Raw genomic sequence first — 17,484 nt, 5'->3', positions numbered from 1 at the left:
TTATTCATTTTTATATACAGAAATTATTTTGTTCCTGGATATTTTAGATTGCCATTCCTAATTTAGTCTTCGTGAGTCAAGTAATAAAAATGAAAGGAAAAGGACCTTTAAAGATGAAAATTACATTCAAATGCAAATAAAGATTTCAATAATTTAATACAATCACAATTCAAAAAATCTAAGTTTATCAAAATACTATATACCAAGTTCACCTTGGTTTCTAGTATGAATATAATAGTTCCTGGGTTTAAAAATGTGTGAAAAAAAAAAAACAACCTGTGTACATTTCCTAGTTTTCTTCCTAAAACTTAGACTATTTCTTAGTCTATTTGGAATTCCTTCTAATACCTTTTTATAGCTAGTGGCATTCACAAATCAATTTCACCATCTTTTGCTAAGCAAAACAGTTTCTCAACTTCCTATTAATAGAAGGCTGAAATAGGACTTGGAAAAATGTACAACCATTTTGACATAAAACCTTTCAGCAGTTTTTGGCTAGAAAGTGAAAACATTCATAGAACTTATATGAAAGAGCTGGGTAAATAAGCTTCATATATACATTGTATACCTGCTTGCATTTATCTAAATTTATCTAAATTTAATCTAAATTTTCTTCATATCAGAGAAGAAAATGATAATAGTGTTTAGTCCAATTTGACTCGATTATTTTCTCAATTTGTCCAACATATCTACGATTCATGCCTGATTAGTACCTGAAACTGCACTCTCCACAAAATAATCATCAGCCTCTACTATCACAGATCAGGAAGTGCTCTGATAAGATTCAGAAATGAGTAACAACATAATGTTCTCTAAGATGTTCTGGGGCTCGCTGGGAATAAAATCTAGAATACTGGAGCTATTCTTGGGCATCCTTTTGGAAGATTACTTTTATGTTCTTAACATAAATGATAACTATCATTTACCATTTGCCTCAAAAAATGTTTTTAAGACATACTTAAAAAGAAAAAAAGAAAAAAAATTAAGCTGCATTTATGCAGTCTGTTTGTTAGCACAAAATACCAGTACTGACCCTGAACTGACAATCAAGTAGTCCTTATTATCACTTAGCACTGGCAACATGTGGGAGCTGGTCAGAAAGGCAAAGTCTCAGGGCCACCATAGCCCCTACTAAGTCTGCATTTTAACAAGATTCCCCGGGTGATTCAGGTGCATGTTAAAGTTTGGGAAAAACCACTTTCTTCCTGTAGACAGATGTACACATTTAAAATTATTTTATTTACAGGGTCAAATGAAGAGAAAGCATATTTGTTTCCTAGCTGCCACATCAGAATGGCTATCAAGACTTTCATGTAATTTTATAACAACTTGAAGGGGCAATATATAGATTAAAGATTCCAATTTGAAATTAATCTATGGACAAATGGTAAAGACAACCCAGAAACTTCAAGCGATTTAGCAGAAATTTTCTAAAGTGTAATATTACTGACACTAGAATGTGCCAGCTTATTCTTATGCTTATACATGTCTGGTTCTTTACATACAAACCTGAAAAATTCTGAAGATCCTGAAGTTTAAGCTTGGTGGCAAAATCTGACTTGAACTGACATTAAACAATTAATGTAGCAGTCTTTAATTCAATGATCAGTCAGATCAGATCATTTGCTGCAGAAATGTTAATATATAAATCTGGGATCCTGACACCAATCTCACTGGAGGTATTATGCAGTATACGGTACGTGCCCCTAAGAGCTTCACGCCCTTTTAAGGTAAATAGGATTGAAAGAGCAGAAGAGACCAAAGCAAGGAAGATTAAATCTACCTGAATAAACTTCCATGCTAATGCTGGCTAAATAAGACCAACCTAATATGATGTCTCAGAAGCAGTAATATGTAAGAGAAGATAGAGAGGCATAATAAACTGCTCGAACAAGGAGTTACATTGGGGGATCAATCTGAGAAAAGACGGGCAAATTAGTTTGTAAATGGCAAGAAACATGTTTCTAAAACATTCCCTTCAGAAACTACAACTTAAAATATTATAACACTAAAAGGGGCTATATCTCCATAGATGTCTAGACTAATCCAAAATAAGGGAAATGGCCTCTTCTCACCTTCAGGTACTAATACTCAAAATTCCAGTCCATCAAAAATTCAGCCCATATTTTCAAGTTAAGTTTCTAGTATGCACCACATAACTACACCATGATGCCATTTATTTAACAAGACTCTGAAAGAATGAGTCCCCAAGATCAAATATATACATTTTTAATATTTGATATATTTACATAATGGAACCATGCACATCATGGTTCAATGTTAAGAACAGTGTTTTCAAATGTCCTCTTAAGATGTAAAAAAAAAATCTTGTAATTCAAGTTCAGTTATGCTTTTTATGGTTTTTTTTTTTAACACACCCCCTCAATCTTTTTAAAAAATAAATACTCAGACATGGGAATAGCTGCACCTAATTTCTGTTAAGAACTGTTTAAAACTTGGTACATTTTGGGGTAATTTTGCTCCCTGGTGAAGTCCTGATCTATAATAAAGAAAGCCTCATGTATATCTCTAAGAACACGATCAGTACAGTTTTGAACACTGATGAGCAGAGAAGTAAACAAGGTGTGTGCCTGCATATACACACACACAAGATATAAAACCCTGACAGACACAAATGAGTGGTAACTGCTTTAAATGACTTGCTTTATCCTCAGAAATTAGATGTAAACTTTGTAAACTGCCATGCTAAACTGCTACAGTATTTTGTCAAATGTTTTCTAGCCTGTAAAATTGCCTAATTTTATCTTTTGATAACCTTAAGATTTTTTTTCATTTATGGTTTCTGAATGAAGCTTTCTTTTTTAAAACAAAGGGGTACATCAAAATTAAACTAAGTATCAATGAAGTGCAAAAAAATGCATAAAATAAAGCTCTCCAGATTCTAAGGATCTGCCTCATTTCTGAACAATGAAATCAGGGGGGGAAACCACTATGATTCACACTCCCTTAAGGAGAGGCTGACACAGCCAGCCATCAACAGAGAAACCCATTTCATTCAATAGACTGTTGTTTGCCACAAGAGAATACCATGCTCTGGGAGAGTAATAACCTAATTATCCCAGACATCTGGATTGGCACAATACCATGTTTCCTTTACAATTCTAGAGTTAGGAAATGTTTAAGGGAAATTTCCAAAGCAAACTAGGAAAAAATAAGACTTTTATACATACACTCACACAAACACATTCATACAGAGATACAGCAGGAATGGATTGTCTGCTAATTTTCACACTCTAAATCTCATCCCATCATGAGGGCCTGCCATTTTTGATCAAGGAGGTAAGGGTAATAGGTATGACTGGTATTATTTTTCAATTTAAAATCATTCATGTTGGTGCCTGTACAGTACAGTTCAATATTAAGTGCAATTCTGCATAAGAATTGGGGAGTCATTTTAATATTTACAAGGAACAAATTCAGCAGAACAAGATTATATCAGATAGGCTGTGTACAGTAGCTGCGGCTTATAAAACATACCAGTAATTTGTACCTGGTGAGTATAAAGAGAGCCATGGTAGGGTTCAGATGTCTTTACAACCAAGGGAATACACACGGCATCAACAAATTAGAGGACAAAAAATTCACATTTTCTACATTAAAAAAATTACAGATCTCACAAATGTCTTTGAAGACAAAAAAAAAAAAATTAATGTCCTTTGAAGGATGGGAAAGAAGAAATCTGAAATGGAACTCTTAATGTAAAAGAGTTTACTTCACAAGACCAATTTTCTTGGCTTCTGTTTCATATATCAATAACCTCCACATCTTGACTATAAAAACTTCTGCTTCTTCATCAAGTACCTAGAAAAGGAAAAACAAAAAAGCCAGTTAACATGTGTAAGAAAAGCAATCACCAGCATCTCCCAACAAGGCAAATGGAATAAAAATCGCCTTTCTCTACCAACTAGCATTTATTTTATTTATACATGTCTTGAATAACTATTTCCTAAGGAAACTACATGTTTGTTATAAAGAATATAGTCATTCAGACAAATGAGTTATATAATCACCTAATACTTAGTACATACTAAGTATCTCACCCTCTCCCCAAGAACCTCACAATCTTAACATTTACCGAGTCCTTATTACATGTGACACTGAAATATTAAATGAGAATACATGTATAGCATTTTAATATAGTTATCTGGGATATAGTAAACAAAATGAACACTGTCATTCCCAAGGGACACAAGACTACTGAATAAATAAAAGGTCCTTTCCTCTTGGCAAATCAAATGACCTTTTCTTTACATCTGTGCCTCCGTTGCTGCCCTGCAGAGGGCTAGGGTGGGGAAGGAGGTGCTACCAGGGGGTTCAGGATGGCAGGGACACATGCGTACCTGGGGTCAGTGTTAACGTATGGCAAACACCATCACGATATTGTAAAGTAGTTAACCTCCAATTAAAATAAATAAATTTAAAATTACTTGGGATTCAAAGCCCACTTCTCCCTCCTACCAGTTACATGCTCTTGGTTGGGATACTTAATTACAGTGAGCCTCAGTTCTCTTATCTGTAAAACAGAGGATATAGTAGCTATGTCATACTGGTTCTACTATGGGAATTAAAAGAGACGGTATGTACAAAGTACTTTGAAGAGTGCTTAGTACAGTAAGTACCTAACACAAACCAGAAATTTGATTTTTCTGAAAAATTTCCCTGCATTTCTCAGTGATGAAAAAAAAAAGAACTTAAATCAGACGTCCATGAGCTAAACTTAACCTATAATTTAAAAATACCATGCTGCAGGAATTCCCTTGAGGTCCAGGGGTTAGAGGAATCCTTGTTCCCAATGCCAACGGTGTGGGTTCAACGCTGGGATCCCACAATCAAAAAAAAAAAAAAAAGAAACGAAACTTTGCTGCAATACTAACATGGAATTGTACCCCAGACATAATATAGTTATAGGCACAAAAATGCAGCCAAAGTTCATTAGCTTATGTAAAATGAGTGAAGGTACAGTCTGAGAAAGATTGCTAATAAGAACAAGATATTCTTTGAGCTGAATATACAATCTCATTTATTCAAGAAATATTACAGGGTCCATGAGCTATCACCAGAACGAGCTGAAAACACTAGCCCAATTGGTTTCCTCCCACTGTGGTCAACACTGAAATAGAAAATAATCAAAAACAACGTGTTTAAATGGTAGTTTAATTATACTCCAAAAATCAAACTATTTCAACTGATCAAAAGAGTCATATTTTGATATGTCAAAAGATGACATATGTCATCTTCAACAACAGTCATTACATCCTTGCCAAGGCAAACCAGACACTGATTTTTTCTCTTTTTGGCTGCACATCTTGTGGCATCTTAGTTCCCCAACCAGAGGCTGAACCTGGGCTCTTGAGAGTGAAACTGTGGAGTCCTGACTACTAGACTGCCACGGAATTCCCTGATTTTTTTTTTTTTTTAAATTCCTTAACTCACGAGTAACTACAAAGCCCTCTCTTTACCCAAAGGATAACTAGAAAGAAAGGCTGGAAGGTCAAGGACATTCTATTCTTAAGGATCTATTCACATCTCTCCTTTCATCTGAGGCTCAGCATTATAAAACCAAAAGCTTTTCACAATTTTCCCCCCAGGAATTTTAAACAGATACATTAGCTAGGCTACAGAAAATTAATGTTATCTGGCTTTAGACATCATAAAGTGCTTAAACACTTAATATCTTGACTTTAGAGCTCCTTTTGGTTAGGCAACCCCCTATGCCACTCCCTGACAACTTTAATTGTAGCTCAAAATAAAAGGTTCCCCGATCACCTACCATCTCGTACCATGCTTGACACTTCTTCCTCTCTGGCTCTTCTTCCCATTGCTACGTTCCCACTCAGCCCTTTAGACTCTATTTCACTTTATGCTAACCACCCTCAACTGAAAACCTGATGTGACCCCTGAAGACCCTGACAGTCTCGTGGCCTTCTGAGGAAGTTCCTCACTTTCAAAACTTTAAGTCTCCACAACAGAGGGAAAGTTTCTGGATCTTCACTGGTTCTCTCCTCGTAAACAGCATCTCCATTGATGTTCACAAGACCTCACAACACCACCCCTTCACTCCAACAGCAGCTGTCTAGGAAATATCTAGTCTTTCATCCACATTAAATGAGCGTTATGGCAGCTGGTTCTTGTATTTCTCTCCAATCCCAGTCCCAACATGCAGCAATTTCAATTTCTGTGTGTTATAACCCAGCTTAAAGTTTGTTGATACTCTAAACAATGATATCTGCTCTGCCCCAGAAACTCCCATGGCCACACTCTGCACCTTGCCATTATCTGGACCAATTCACCACTTGTATTCTTTCAACTACTACCAACCCAACAGATACCTGTTCAAGTAACAAAACAGTTACACAATAATCAAGCTTCAGTGTAGACGGTAACTTCTGTGATGATTTCTCTCACTACCCGCAACACCTAACTGCTCTATCACCTCTGCCTCCATTACTTTTTTACATACACCCATTATATTAAATATGTTGTAGTATCAATACTGGTACACCTGTTTCCCTCCTAGTTCTTTAAGGGTAATTATTCCATCTTTTTGTGCTTTTAAGCACATTGTTCTACCTAGTTAACACTTAATAAATGTTCTCTAAATGTATGAAATAGATTCAGAATTTATATTTACACACACAAACACTAAAGACAGGTGAAGGAAGAGACTGATAAAGAAAATTTTAACTCTACTGATGTCTAATGATATCTTACTGTGAATACCTTTAACCTCTTAATGCATATTCAAATTTTAATTCAGTCCTATAGAGTCTAGAACCAATACAGGTAGAAATTCAACCAAATTCAGAGGAGCAAGTTTGATTATACTGATCTTAAATTAAAATATAAATAACAGTAAATTTTCTCTTACCATGGCAACATCATCTAAAATGCTCTGAGGTGAACTATGAGCCATAACCTAATAGAAAAAAAAAAAATAATAATGCCAATTTGAAAATAAAACATTAACTATACGGTAAAAAGATTTTTTAATGTATCCTCAAACTAGTATGAAAATTTCTTGTGACTGAAGAATTTTTCTATAAATTTCTAAATTTCCAGAATATCCTTCTTTTCAATGAAAGTTTGACACCAAAATCTAAGATCTTAATCACTACATATCTGTCTTCTAATTCAAACCCAGACTTACAAACGTTTATGCTACAATAATTACAAGCGGAAAAGATAATTTGCTATTCCTGATGTTAAAGGAGCAATAATGAGAGGAAAAACAGCATTTCCTTAAAATGCAATTAGCTATTCCTTTGTAGAAATACAGTGCTTCTACTGTAACTATCTTATTAAAGTTAAGACTGGGCCTTCAGAGGACCATGAAAGGATGAGATGTCTCCTGGTGGTCAAGAGCATGACTTTCACAGGATTGGCTCTGCTGCTTATTATATAACCATGGTCAAGACACAATCTCCTCAAGCCTCAATTTCTTCACGGACTGAATGGGGACACTGTTAGAAACTTACACTTCCTAAGGTTGTTGGGAGGTTTAAAGAAGATAAAGTTTTGGAAAATGCTTTAAAAAAGGACTTGCCAGGAAAGAAACCTTGCACACAGTAATCAGTCAGTTACCACCACTGTTATGCTGAAGGACACTATTTCGCTTCTTTCCAAAGAATGGATGACTGACAAAAAACTGACACAAGCAACTGGCTGTCTCCACTAAACCTCAACTGTACTTCAGCAACATTCTAACCATTAAGACAAGAAATTGGTGACAAGGCATTCTCGGGGTAAAGAGAGAGCAAGATTGGTAGTAGCCAGCAATTCTGTCTCCTTTGACCCTCTGAAATGAAAGCACTTGGTGTGGGGTCTCAGACTGTATAGAGGGGTACACATAAGTAGCCATGAATCTTGTAATTAAAACTAAATTATCAATGACTTGGCCCAACAAAAAATCCAATTTAGAAAGTCCCTAAAATTTTAAAGTATGTAACAAATATTTGGAGGTGGAGAGAGTAAAAGACCAACCTTAGAACAAACAAAATCAACTAACGTAGCTTCTTCTTCACCTATGTATTCTATGATTTTTTTATTAATCCACGGTCTAATTCGTCGTTCCATCAATATCTGTAAAATAAAGCACGGACACTAAGTTGAAGAGCTTTTTATTACACTTACTTAAAAAGCCTATATAATCTCTTAATTTTTCCTAAAGCTAAAATATAGAGGAGTAAGATCATTCACAAGTTGAAGTAAAACAAGTATGTATAAAGATACGATTATTTGCTTCTAATTTATGAAAACTTCAAGTACCACTAAGACTTTTCACAATAATGTGTTATCATTGACTGAGTCTCAAGACTCTGAGCTTCCCTGGTGGCTCAGATGGTAAAGAATCTGCCTGCAATGCAGGAGACCTGGGTTCAATCCTTGGGTTGGGAAGATCCCCTGGAGGAGGGCATGGCAAAACACTCCAGTATTCTTGCTTGGAGAATCCCCATGGACAGAGGAGCCTGGTGGGCTACAGTCCACAGGGTCACAAAGGGTCGACCATGACTAAGTGACTAAGCACAGCACATGTCAAAGTTCTAGCCACATTATCACCCTCCTTAAACTGAGTTATGTGCTATATTCAGAACCAAAAACTTGTAATAAAATGATAAAATACAATTTGCTACTCACAGAATCCACAATAGACCAATCCAGGGGATAAGCAAACAGTTCAGGTTTGGCTGTAGGGATTTTTTCAATGAGACTTTTAATATGTTTGCGTTTTTCTTCAGTGTTTACAGTGCCTTTGGCAGCATTCTTATCATCTTCACCATAATCCAAGGGAACCAGTTTCCTTTTCCGGGGTACATCATCACTGTCTTCATCCTCGAATTTGTTAAAGACACTATCTACCGGGAGCTTCTTTCTTTTCACAGAATTAGGTTGACCAGGACTATTGGAAGCACCTATAGTAAAAATACCGTATTAGCATGGCAACTTAAGCTTCAAATGTCACATTATACAACCCACCATCCCTCAAATGCAGAGTAAATGTACTTCCACAAATCTCAGAGAATGATCCCAACTGTAAAAAATAACTCACTACTCACAAGTGCTAGAAAATTTAACTTTTCACTTCTTCTCAGAACTCGAGGCAGCTGCAGATATAGGAGCACTAGTAGAACTATGAAAACAATTGTGAGCTAGAAAGGCAGTTTTAAAGAATCTTTTTCTATCTACCTACCAAGCAGCGCATATTCATTTTTTCCTTAAGGCAAAGCGGAGGTAGTTGTAAGGGGGTGGGGAAACGAAGGCAAAAGGAAGGGGAAAGTGCTGGCATACCCAGTTTAAGGCTTAGTCCTATTTTTGGCCTATGCTCTTCAGGTTGCTGTTGATCTGGCGAATTTTCATGAGGAATAATAATGCCACAGGGAGACTCGTCCCCAGGAGTGTTGGGAGTTGCATTGCCACTGGCAGAGGAGACAGATGGGGCAGAACTGATGGGCCTCAGGGTTGGCTTGAGACAAGGTTTTTGCTCTGGCTCCTCTTCTTCTTCCATGGGTTCCTCACGTTTTTCTTCTTTTTCTTGCTTTTCTTCTTCCTCTTCCTCGGATTCTGGTTCTTGCTTTATCTGTGGTTGTCTGCGCCTCTCAGCTTCTTGTTCCATCTAAAAACCCAGAAAATAACCTGGTTAACTGAAATGAACCTGAAGAGTTGACTCACTGGAAAAGACTTTGATGTTGGGAGGGACTGGGAGCAGGAGGAGAAGGGGATGACAGAGGATGAGATGGCTGGATGGCACCACTGACTCGATGGACGTGAATCTGAGTGAACTCTGGGAGTTGGTGATGGACAGGGAGGCCTGGTGTGCTGCGATTCATGGGGTTGCAGAGTCGGACACAACTGAGTGACTGAACTGAACTAATCTTCAATTCAACCAGCTCTGTTTTTTTTTCATCTCACAAAACCTCTATTTTTCTTTTTCACCAGGAATAAAACACTGCCTCCTTCTATAATCAGAATCTGTAAATCCACAGCATATATTAGGTACTCAGCAAAATGTTTTTTTTTAGTATTTCACATATATTAGCATTCTTCAGTGGCTTATATCCACTTTTCAGAGAAGACAGAGGTTAACTGCTAATAGCTAATTCAAAGTGAAAAAGTCTTTTTATATTTTTATTAAAGAAATTATAATCACAAATTTTAGACTAGTACAGACAATACATAAGAGGCAACTCAAATCCTCAGCCTGGTCATATATAATCATTTTTTACTTCTTGATAATGGCTGAAGGTACAGTCACAAATAGGAAAAGGAAGAAGTGGCACAGAGGGAGAATTCTGAAGTCAAAGTCCTATACCAAAATGAACACTCCCCCTGAAGCTACAAAATATAATAAAGTATTATAAGAGTATTTTAAAAACTTGGATGAATAGACTAGCAAGTTTTCTGAGCATGAAAACAAACAAAAACAGAAAAAACAAAAGTAAAAATATGCATTGTGAACTACAAAAAAATTTGTAGTCTGCTTATCACCATCTATCTATCAACTCACAAGGAAGTACGATGACCACTAAAGAATCTGCATGGCATTCAAACCCACTGGTACTTAGAAATTAAAACATAATAACATTCCTCAACCTAAATGTTACAATGGTAAGGATTTAAAATACTAAAAACACTGTCATGACGACAAAGGTACGGAAAAAAAGACACATGGGCAGGGCTTCCCTGATGGTTCAGTGGTTAAGAATCTGCCTGCTGGGCTCTCCCACCCTCTCTCTCCTTTTGCTACCACACAGTCGCCATCATGGGTCGCATGCACGCTCCCGGGAAGGGCCTGTGCCAGTCGGCTCTGCCCTACCATCGCAGCGTCCCTACCTGGCTGAAGCTCACTTCTGACAATGTGAAGGAGCAGATATACAAACTGGCCAAGAAGGGCCTGACTCCCTCACAGATCGGTGTGATCCTGAGAGACTCTCCTGGTGTTGCACAAGTACGTTTTGTGACAGGCAACAAAATCTTGAGAATTCTTAAGTCCAAAGGACTTGCTTCTGATCTCCCTGAGGATCTCTATCATTTAATTAAGAAAGCTGTTGCTGTTCGAAAGCATCTTGAGAGGAACCGAAAGGATAAAGATGCTAAATTCCTTCTGATTCTGAATGAGAGCCGTATTCACCAGTTGGCTCGATACTACAAGACCAAACGAGTCCTACCCCCCAAGTGGAAATACGAGTCATTCACAGCCTCTGCCCTGGTTGCATAAATTTGTGTATTGTACTAAAGCAATAAAATCACTGTTTAACAGAAAGAAAAAAAAAGAATCTGCCTGCTAATGCAGGAGACATGAGTTCAGTGCCTGGTTCAGGAACTAAGAACCCACGTGCCAAGGGGCAACTAAGCCCATGTGACCCAGAGCCCACGAGCCACAATGAGAAGTCCTCAAAACAAGAAACCTGCACACCCCAACTGAAGAGCAGCCCCCACTCACCACAACTAGAGAAAGCTCAGCACAGCCATAAACAGATAATAGATACATGGGCTGAAACTGGAGAAATTCTGTGTAGAAGATTACACCTGATGCAAAAGCACATCAGAAAACAAAACAGACTCACACAGATACACAACAAGCTGGTAGCTGCCAGAGGGGATCAGGCAAAATAGGTGAAGGGGATTAGGAGGTGCAAACTTTTAGTTATTAAAAAAACTTATGGGGAATGTTACATACACCATAAGGCATATAGTCAATATTGTTATAATAATATTGGTTTGGTGACAGACGGTTACTTGGTTACTAGACCTATCAATTCATAATGTATAATAAACATCAAATTGCTAAACACCTGAAACTAATATAATACTGTGTATGAACCATACTTCAATAAAAATTTAAAAATAAAAAAAAGTACATTAGAAAACACCACATAATTAGAAAACAGCTTTATATTCCCATTACATGTGTGAAAACATTTTTAAAATAACCAGACACTTTAGAATGATTATAACTGGCTGATAAATCACTTTTTCATTACTGGCTTCTATGTTGCCTAAAGTTTCTATTTACTCACGTAAGTACTGAATTAGCAGAAAAAATACTATTTCATTGTGAAAAATAAAATGGACATGTAAGAAGACAAGGTTTCTGTTAACAGCATATAACAGATTTTTTTTTTAAGTTGACATGAAGAATTTGTAGTATTAGATTCATGATACACTAAGTAAAAACTTTTCTAATATGACATACTATTCTTAAAAGCAAGAACTGGTATGCCATGTCCTACGACAGAGTTTTACTTTTTCCCTTTTAAATGACAAGCTGTTCACGAAAACATCTTTATTTTGGAATCAAAATATTTAAGGTGGCAACAAGAGAACTACAAAAGTTACTATCAGATGACACATAGGGAAGGACAGGTTCGTAAATACAGTTACATTAAAAGACACTCACTTAACAAGCAACACTTCACAGAAATCAAGGAATAAGACATATAGAAGATGTTGAAAATAATGCTTTAAATTAACTAATACCGATGACTTGCATAATAAAAAGTACTAATATCTTCCCCCCAAAATAGCAAGATGCATGGAAAATAAACATTTCCCTTATAAACTCCATCACAGTCAGCTGGCTTAAAATGATGTGACAGTCTTAAAAGAACACTGTTTCGAATGTATCTTACCCGCTGGAGCTCTGCATCTGGATCCGGGTGCCCTTCTGCCAGAAGGCGCTGCCTGATTTCCTCCAGCTCTTCCTTCTCTCTCTTCCTATCCCGTTCATCTGCTTCCATTTCCTTTTCCCTATCACGCAATCTTTTCTGAAGAGCACTTCCTCTGCAAAAGCATATCACAAGAGGCCTGACTTAATACTCAAGGTCAGCAACTACTACACACTGTGTCTCCATAAGCAATTTCTTTCCATACTAGAAGCTGCATTCTAAGAGACTGGAGACTGTCTTAATGCTCTCTATCTGTAAAACACCCAAGACAGCATGCTCTCTACAGGTTAATGCTGAATAAGTAAGCACTGTCTTGTCACATATCACCATGCCTCAGAATGAAGTCATTCTAAATGTGTATCTAAAACAGGTTGTTTTTTTTTTAAAAAAGTGGCTTTCTCAGCCAAGAATGCGCTCATTTTATACCTATTCCACAGGGAAACTCTATAACACATAATTTGTTTTCTTGGATGCCAAACTGTGAAACATTAATACAAGCAGTAGTAATATCCCTAATAATAGTTTTGTGTGTTCAATTTACACTTAATCTTAGCCAAAAGGCTGAGAAACGATGTGTGCTCAATTTAAATCAGTTCCTCTCCTTGTGGGGGAAAAAAAAATCACAGAAGGAAGCAGGGCATAATTGAGAGAAAGCAGAGGTTCTATCTAACACTTTATTACATCTCAGAAATAACGTACTGCTATTTATGATTCAGTAATTTTATTTTGCATTTTCTACAAAGTCAAATCCTTGGCATTCTTTCAATAAGCTGTTACTCCAATGTTTTGATTATTTTGCCTACAGTGTATTAAATTTTACATATTAAATGCATTCACTACATGCCTAGATTCTTTCAGGAAAGTGAGAAGAAAAAAATCAAAACAGTACCCATAACTTTAGGGAAACGATAGTTTGGAATGGAGGGAACAGAACAAAGCAAACAATTTCACCATGTGTTGTAAGTGTTAAAAGAATGAGAGAAGTCAAGAAAAGCCATGGGAAGAGATGAGAAAAGACAGGCTTCACAAATCTCACATCATAATAGTAAAGTAACTGGGTAGGAGAGGGGGAGACTCAGATTACTACGTAGCACTCTAGAAATCCTTGAAGACAAAAATTTCTAGACCACCTTAGATAATCATGAAGGCATGTTGAAATTTGTTATAAAAACTGAAGTTCTTTAAAATGCATGAAGAAAAGTTCATCTGTTTTAATACTATTACGAACTTCCTTCCAAAGAAGATCCATAGAATTGTCGATTCTTTTGCAACAGGCCCCAACTCCTGGAAAACAGCATTATCGACTACAGGGGTAATTACAAGATGAAGTCAAAGATTTTTCTTTCTCATTCCACTGAGTGAACTTGCACTCTCTAGTGCAAAAAATACAGCTAATAATAAACTGATAGTGTGAGTTCATAAAGCAAGGCTTCTTCACCTGTAATATTTGGGATCATCTCTATCATCATCATAGTCTTCTAAGAATTCTTTCAGTCGTTTAGCTTCTTTTGCCTTTGAAGAAATGAAGGACAAAATGTGGAAAATTAATATGAAAGCAGTTTTAATTACATTTCCCCCTTTCTTGGGAACAAATTTTTCTTATCCATACCACTTGAACTTTTTTCAATTCTCATAAACTTCATATATTAAATGTAAATAACATTAGATTTTTAAAATCTTTTATTCTTGAAAGCAAATCAGGGCTTCCCTCATGGTCCAGTGATTAAGAACCTGCCTTGCAATACATAGGACATAGATTTAATTCCTGGTCCAGGAAGATCCCACATACCATGGAGTAATGAAATCCATGCACAACAACAAAGACCCAGCACAGCCAAAAATAATTAAAAATAAGTAAAATCTTTTTAAAAAGCAAATCAGATTTAGAACTTATCTATGAAATGGAAACCACAGAGTATGCTACAAAATTTTCCCTATATAATCTTCATAGTAATTTTTTTCTAATGAAACCTGAGCATACCAAGAAACAAAACTAAAAGTTATCTTATTGAATTTGTTAACTGGACAAGAATATTTTACACTTTCATTTACAGGAAGATGATGGTACAAATAGTAGTTTTTATGAAATGAAGGATTAAAATTTTAAATCATGTTTATATATCAATCTAAAGGTAATGCCAGACTGAGTACACAAAACATGGAAGTACAGAAACTTCTTGCTCTTATTTTTGAATTTTAAATACAACTACTATTATATTTCACAGAAATATTATTTAATCATTATATAGATATAAAAATATTTTAAAGTTAGTATTTATAATCTACATCTCTACTGTATTAACAACTTTTATGTGTGCGTGCTAAGTCGCTTCAGTCATGTCTGACTCTATGGACTGTAGCCTGCCAACTCCTGTCTATGGGGATTCTCCAGGCAAGTGGGTTGCCAAGCCTTCCTCCAGGGAATCTTCCCCACCCAGGATGGAGCCCTCGTCTCTTACATCTTCTGCATTGGCAGGTGGGTTCTTTACCACTAGCGCCACCAGGGAAGCCCAACAACTATTATATCTATATGAAAAGCAGATGTAGATTCCTGTCTACAAATGTTATCACTCTAAAGACTACCCCCTCAACACACACACACACACAGACACACACACAAAAACTTCCCCAATCTAACCATCTATTCATGACCGACTCCTTCTCACAGACAAAATTAATCACTTTCTCTATACTCCCCTCCCAAAATATTGTAAACACACTTTTATCATACCCCAAAACAGTCACGCACACAGTGCAGTAACTACTTCATCTCTCTGACAATACTATCCAATTGTTCAAAGAGTAAAAAGTATTAGTTATTCCTATACACCCAGGACCTAACACAAAATCTGCCAAATGAATGCAAGTAGACTGCCAGGTAGTGATGACCATATTTACAAATATCTAGATGAAACACAGGAAGATCCATAGGTATGTACTAAAATATTAACTTAAGTGACCTCTCATGAGGAATACAAACTTTCACTTTTTATACTACATACTTCTGTTCCTTGAACGTTTTTCAAATTCCTTGAACATTTTTCAACTGACAAGTAACTATTTTCTAACTGGAGGTTTTTTAAGCTTCCCCCCAAAAAATTACTAATAGGAAACCTTTCTCTAGAAAGACAGGTTTCAGATTTGCTTATAGGAAATGGAATCACTTGTTAAAAGTATTTTGTCTTTTACTATATTATTCTCTATTTCTAACCTAAGGGTTAAGAACAAATTATAGAATGGGAGCTACAATCCAGGGAAATCAAAATCACTTTAAATAATTCTAGGACTTTAAAAGATCTGCCATCCAGAAAACCCATACTATCTAATTGCTGTATGCACCCCTTTGGTTACTTACAAAAATTCCATCTATGTCTCATGTTCAAAAGCTATTTGAAGAAGGTTCCTAACTTTAATGATGTTTTTGGGAGAATAGACTCCAAACTGGAGATAAAGAAACTTTCATGAATCTCTGGCAAAGACAGAACATATGGAACATACTATAGAAGCAAATACTATGATAAAATATATTATCTTTTCATCATTTTACTTCATTAACCTATGCCAATTGCTTCACTATTAGCTTATCAAAGTGTAAATGCAAAAAATAATTGCATTATTCATTATTATTATAATTCATTATTATAGTGTAGTTAAAAGGAAGGATATTATAGTAACATAAGGAAAAACAGTAACTCATAAGTGCTATATACTGAAGTCAGTAATTTTGATTTCTAAAAACAGATCTTCTCGTAAGACTGTTTCCTTCACCCAAATATACTACACCGATAGAGTATCAAAGCCTCTAAAACCCTCTTCAAATTAAAAAATGCTGCAGATGTTTAATCAAAGAAAGTTCTATAAATCCTCATTTTATACATTATTATATACAGGTTTACTTTGACAATATGCCAAATGATAATTTAGTTTATAGGAGGCCAAAATGTGAAAAACAGGAAGAAAAGGAGGCGAGAGGGAGACTCAAGAGGAAGGGGAAATATGTACACCAATGGTTAATTCATGTTGATGTATGACAGAAGTCAAACCAATATTGTAAAGCAATCAATCAATTAAAAATAAATATTTTAAAAAAGAATAGGAGGAAGAAACATCTTGCTGTACTGAAACTGTCTCAACTTCACTTGAAATATTATTTATATTGGAGCTCAGGTTTTTTGATGAGAGATGATACTTTTTAATTATAAAGTCACTTCTACTTAAATGATTTGATCTGATTTTTATCTGAAAAACCACTTATTTTTAAACAAGAAAATTACCATTTCTCTTCTTCTTTCTTCTTCTCTTTCAGCCTCTTTTTCATATTCTCGGGTTTTCTTTCGTTCTCTGATTTCCCAATTCTTAAGGCGCTAACAAGACAAATTGTCAAAAGTTTTTAAAATGTATACAAAAGGTTCTGAAATTTTTGACTAACCTACTAAGTACCAACTTTTATCAATAAAAGCATTCCCTCAATTTACCTCTTGATAGGCAGCCTCTTTCTCGCGGAGCTTTCTTTCAAGTTTTCTTCGTTCATATGCATCTTCTTCATCTTCTTCTCGATCTCGCTTTTTGTCCTTCTCTCGCTCACGCTCCCGTTCCCTTTCTCGCTCTCTCTCTCGTTCACGTTCCCGTTCTCGTTCCCGTTCTCTCTCTCTTTCTCTTTCCCTCTCCCGTTCCCTTTCACGATCTCTGCTCTTTTCTCTACATAAAAGATTGTAAGAATCTGTCAGTATCCTCTGTTTTCTTTTAGAAACCAAGAGAAAGGAGGACAATATGAAATAAGATACAAACTCACAAGCCAAAA

The 17,484-nt window shown here is 36.0% G+C and overlaps 2 protein-coding genes across 3 annotated transcripts in view; one reads left to right on the top strand and one right to left on the bottom strand.

The window, feature by feature from the left end:
• Positions 1-1,218: 1,218 nt before the first annotated feature.
• RBM25 (RNA binding motif protein 25) overlaps positions 1,219-17,484 on the bottom strand; it is a 52,452-nt gene continuing 36,186 nt past the window's right edge. For both annotated transcript variants that reach the window (XM_042252725.1, XM_060418252.1), the window contains 9 exons: positions 17,159-17,381; positions 16,958-17,047; positions 14,122-14,195; positions 12,648-12,798; positions 9,307-9,631; positions 8,656-8,930; positions 8,002-8,100; positions 6,890-6,937; positions 1,219-3,822 (listed from right to left, as the gene is read on the bottom strand). In XM_042252725.1, the coding sequence (XP_042108659.1) occupies positions 3,730-3,822; positions 6,890-6,937; positions 8,002-8,100; positions 8,656-8,930; positions 9,307-9,631; positions 12,648-12,798; positions 14,122-14,195; positions 16,958-17,047; positions 17,159-17,381 (1,378 nt within the window). In that variant the 3' untranslated portion in view covers positions 1,219-3,729. The remainder of the gene's footprint in view (positions 3,823-6,889; positions 6,938-8,001; positions 8,101-8,655; positions 8,931-9,306; positions 9,632-12,647; positions 12,799-14,121; positions 14,196-16,957; positions 17,048-17,158; positions 17,382-17,484) is intronic.
• On the top strand, positions 10,772-11,288 carry LOC105606498 (small ribosomal subunit protein uS15-like). Its single transcript, XM_042252729.2, has one exon. It carries the CDS (start codon positions 10,778-10,780, stop codon positions 11,231-11,233), a length of 456 nt encoding a protein of 151 aa, XP_042108663.1. The 5' UTR covers positions 10,772-10,777; the 3' UTR covers positions 11,234-11,288.

Source organism: Ovis aries, chromosome 7, assembly GCF_016772045.2.
Source record: "Ovis aries strain OAR_USU_Benz2616 breed Rambouillet chromosome 7, ARS-UI_Ramb_v3.0, whole genome shotgun sequence".
Classification (NCBI taxonomy): Eukaryota; Metazoa; Chordata; class Mammalia; order Artiodactyla; family Bovidae; genus Ovis; species Ovis aries.
The sequence above is the reverse complement of the archived record's forward strand: the minus strand, read 5'-3'. Positions and strand labels throughout refer to the sequence as shown.

Excerpts from the sequence above, each read along its gene's own strand:
- LOC105606498 (XM_042252729.2), top strand. The coding sequence starts at position 10,778 with ATGGGTCGCATGCACGCTCCCGGGAAGGGCCTGTGCCAGTCGGCTCTG.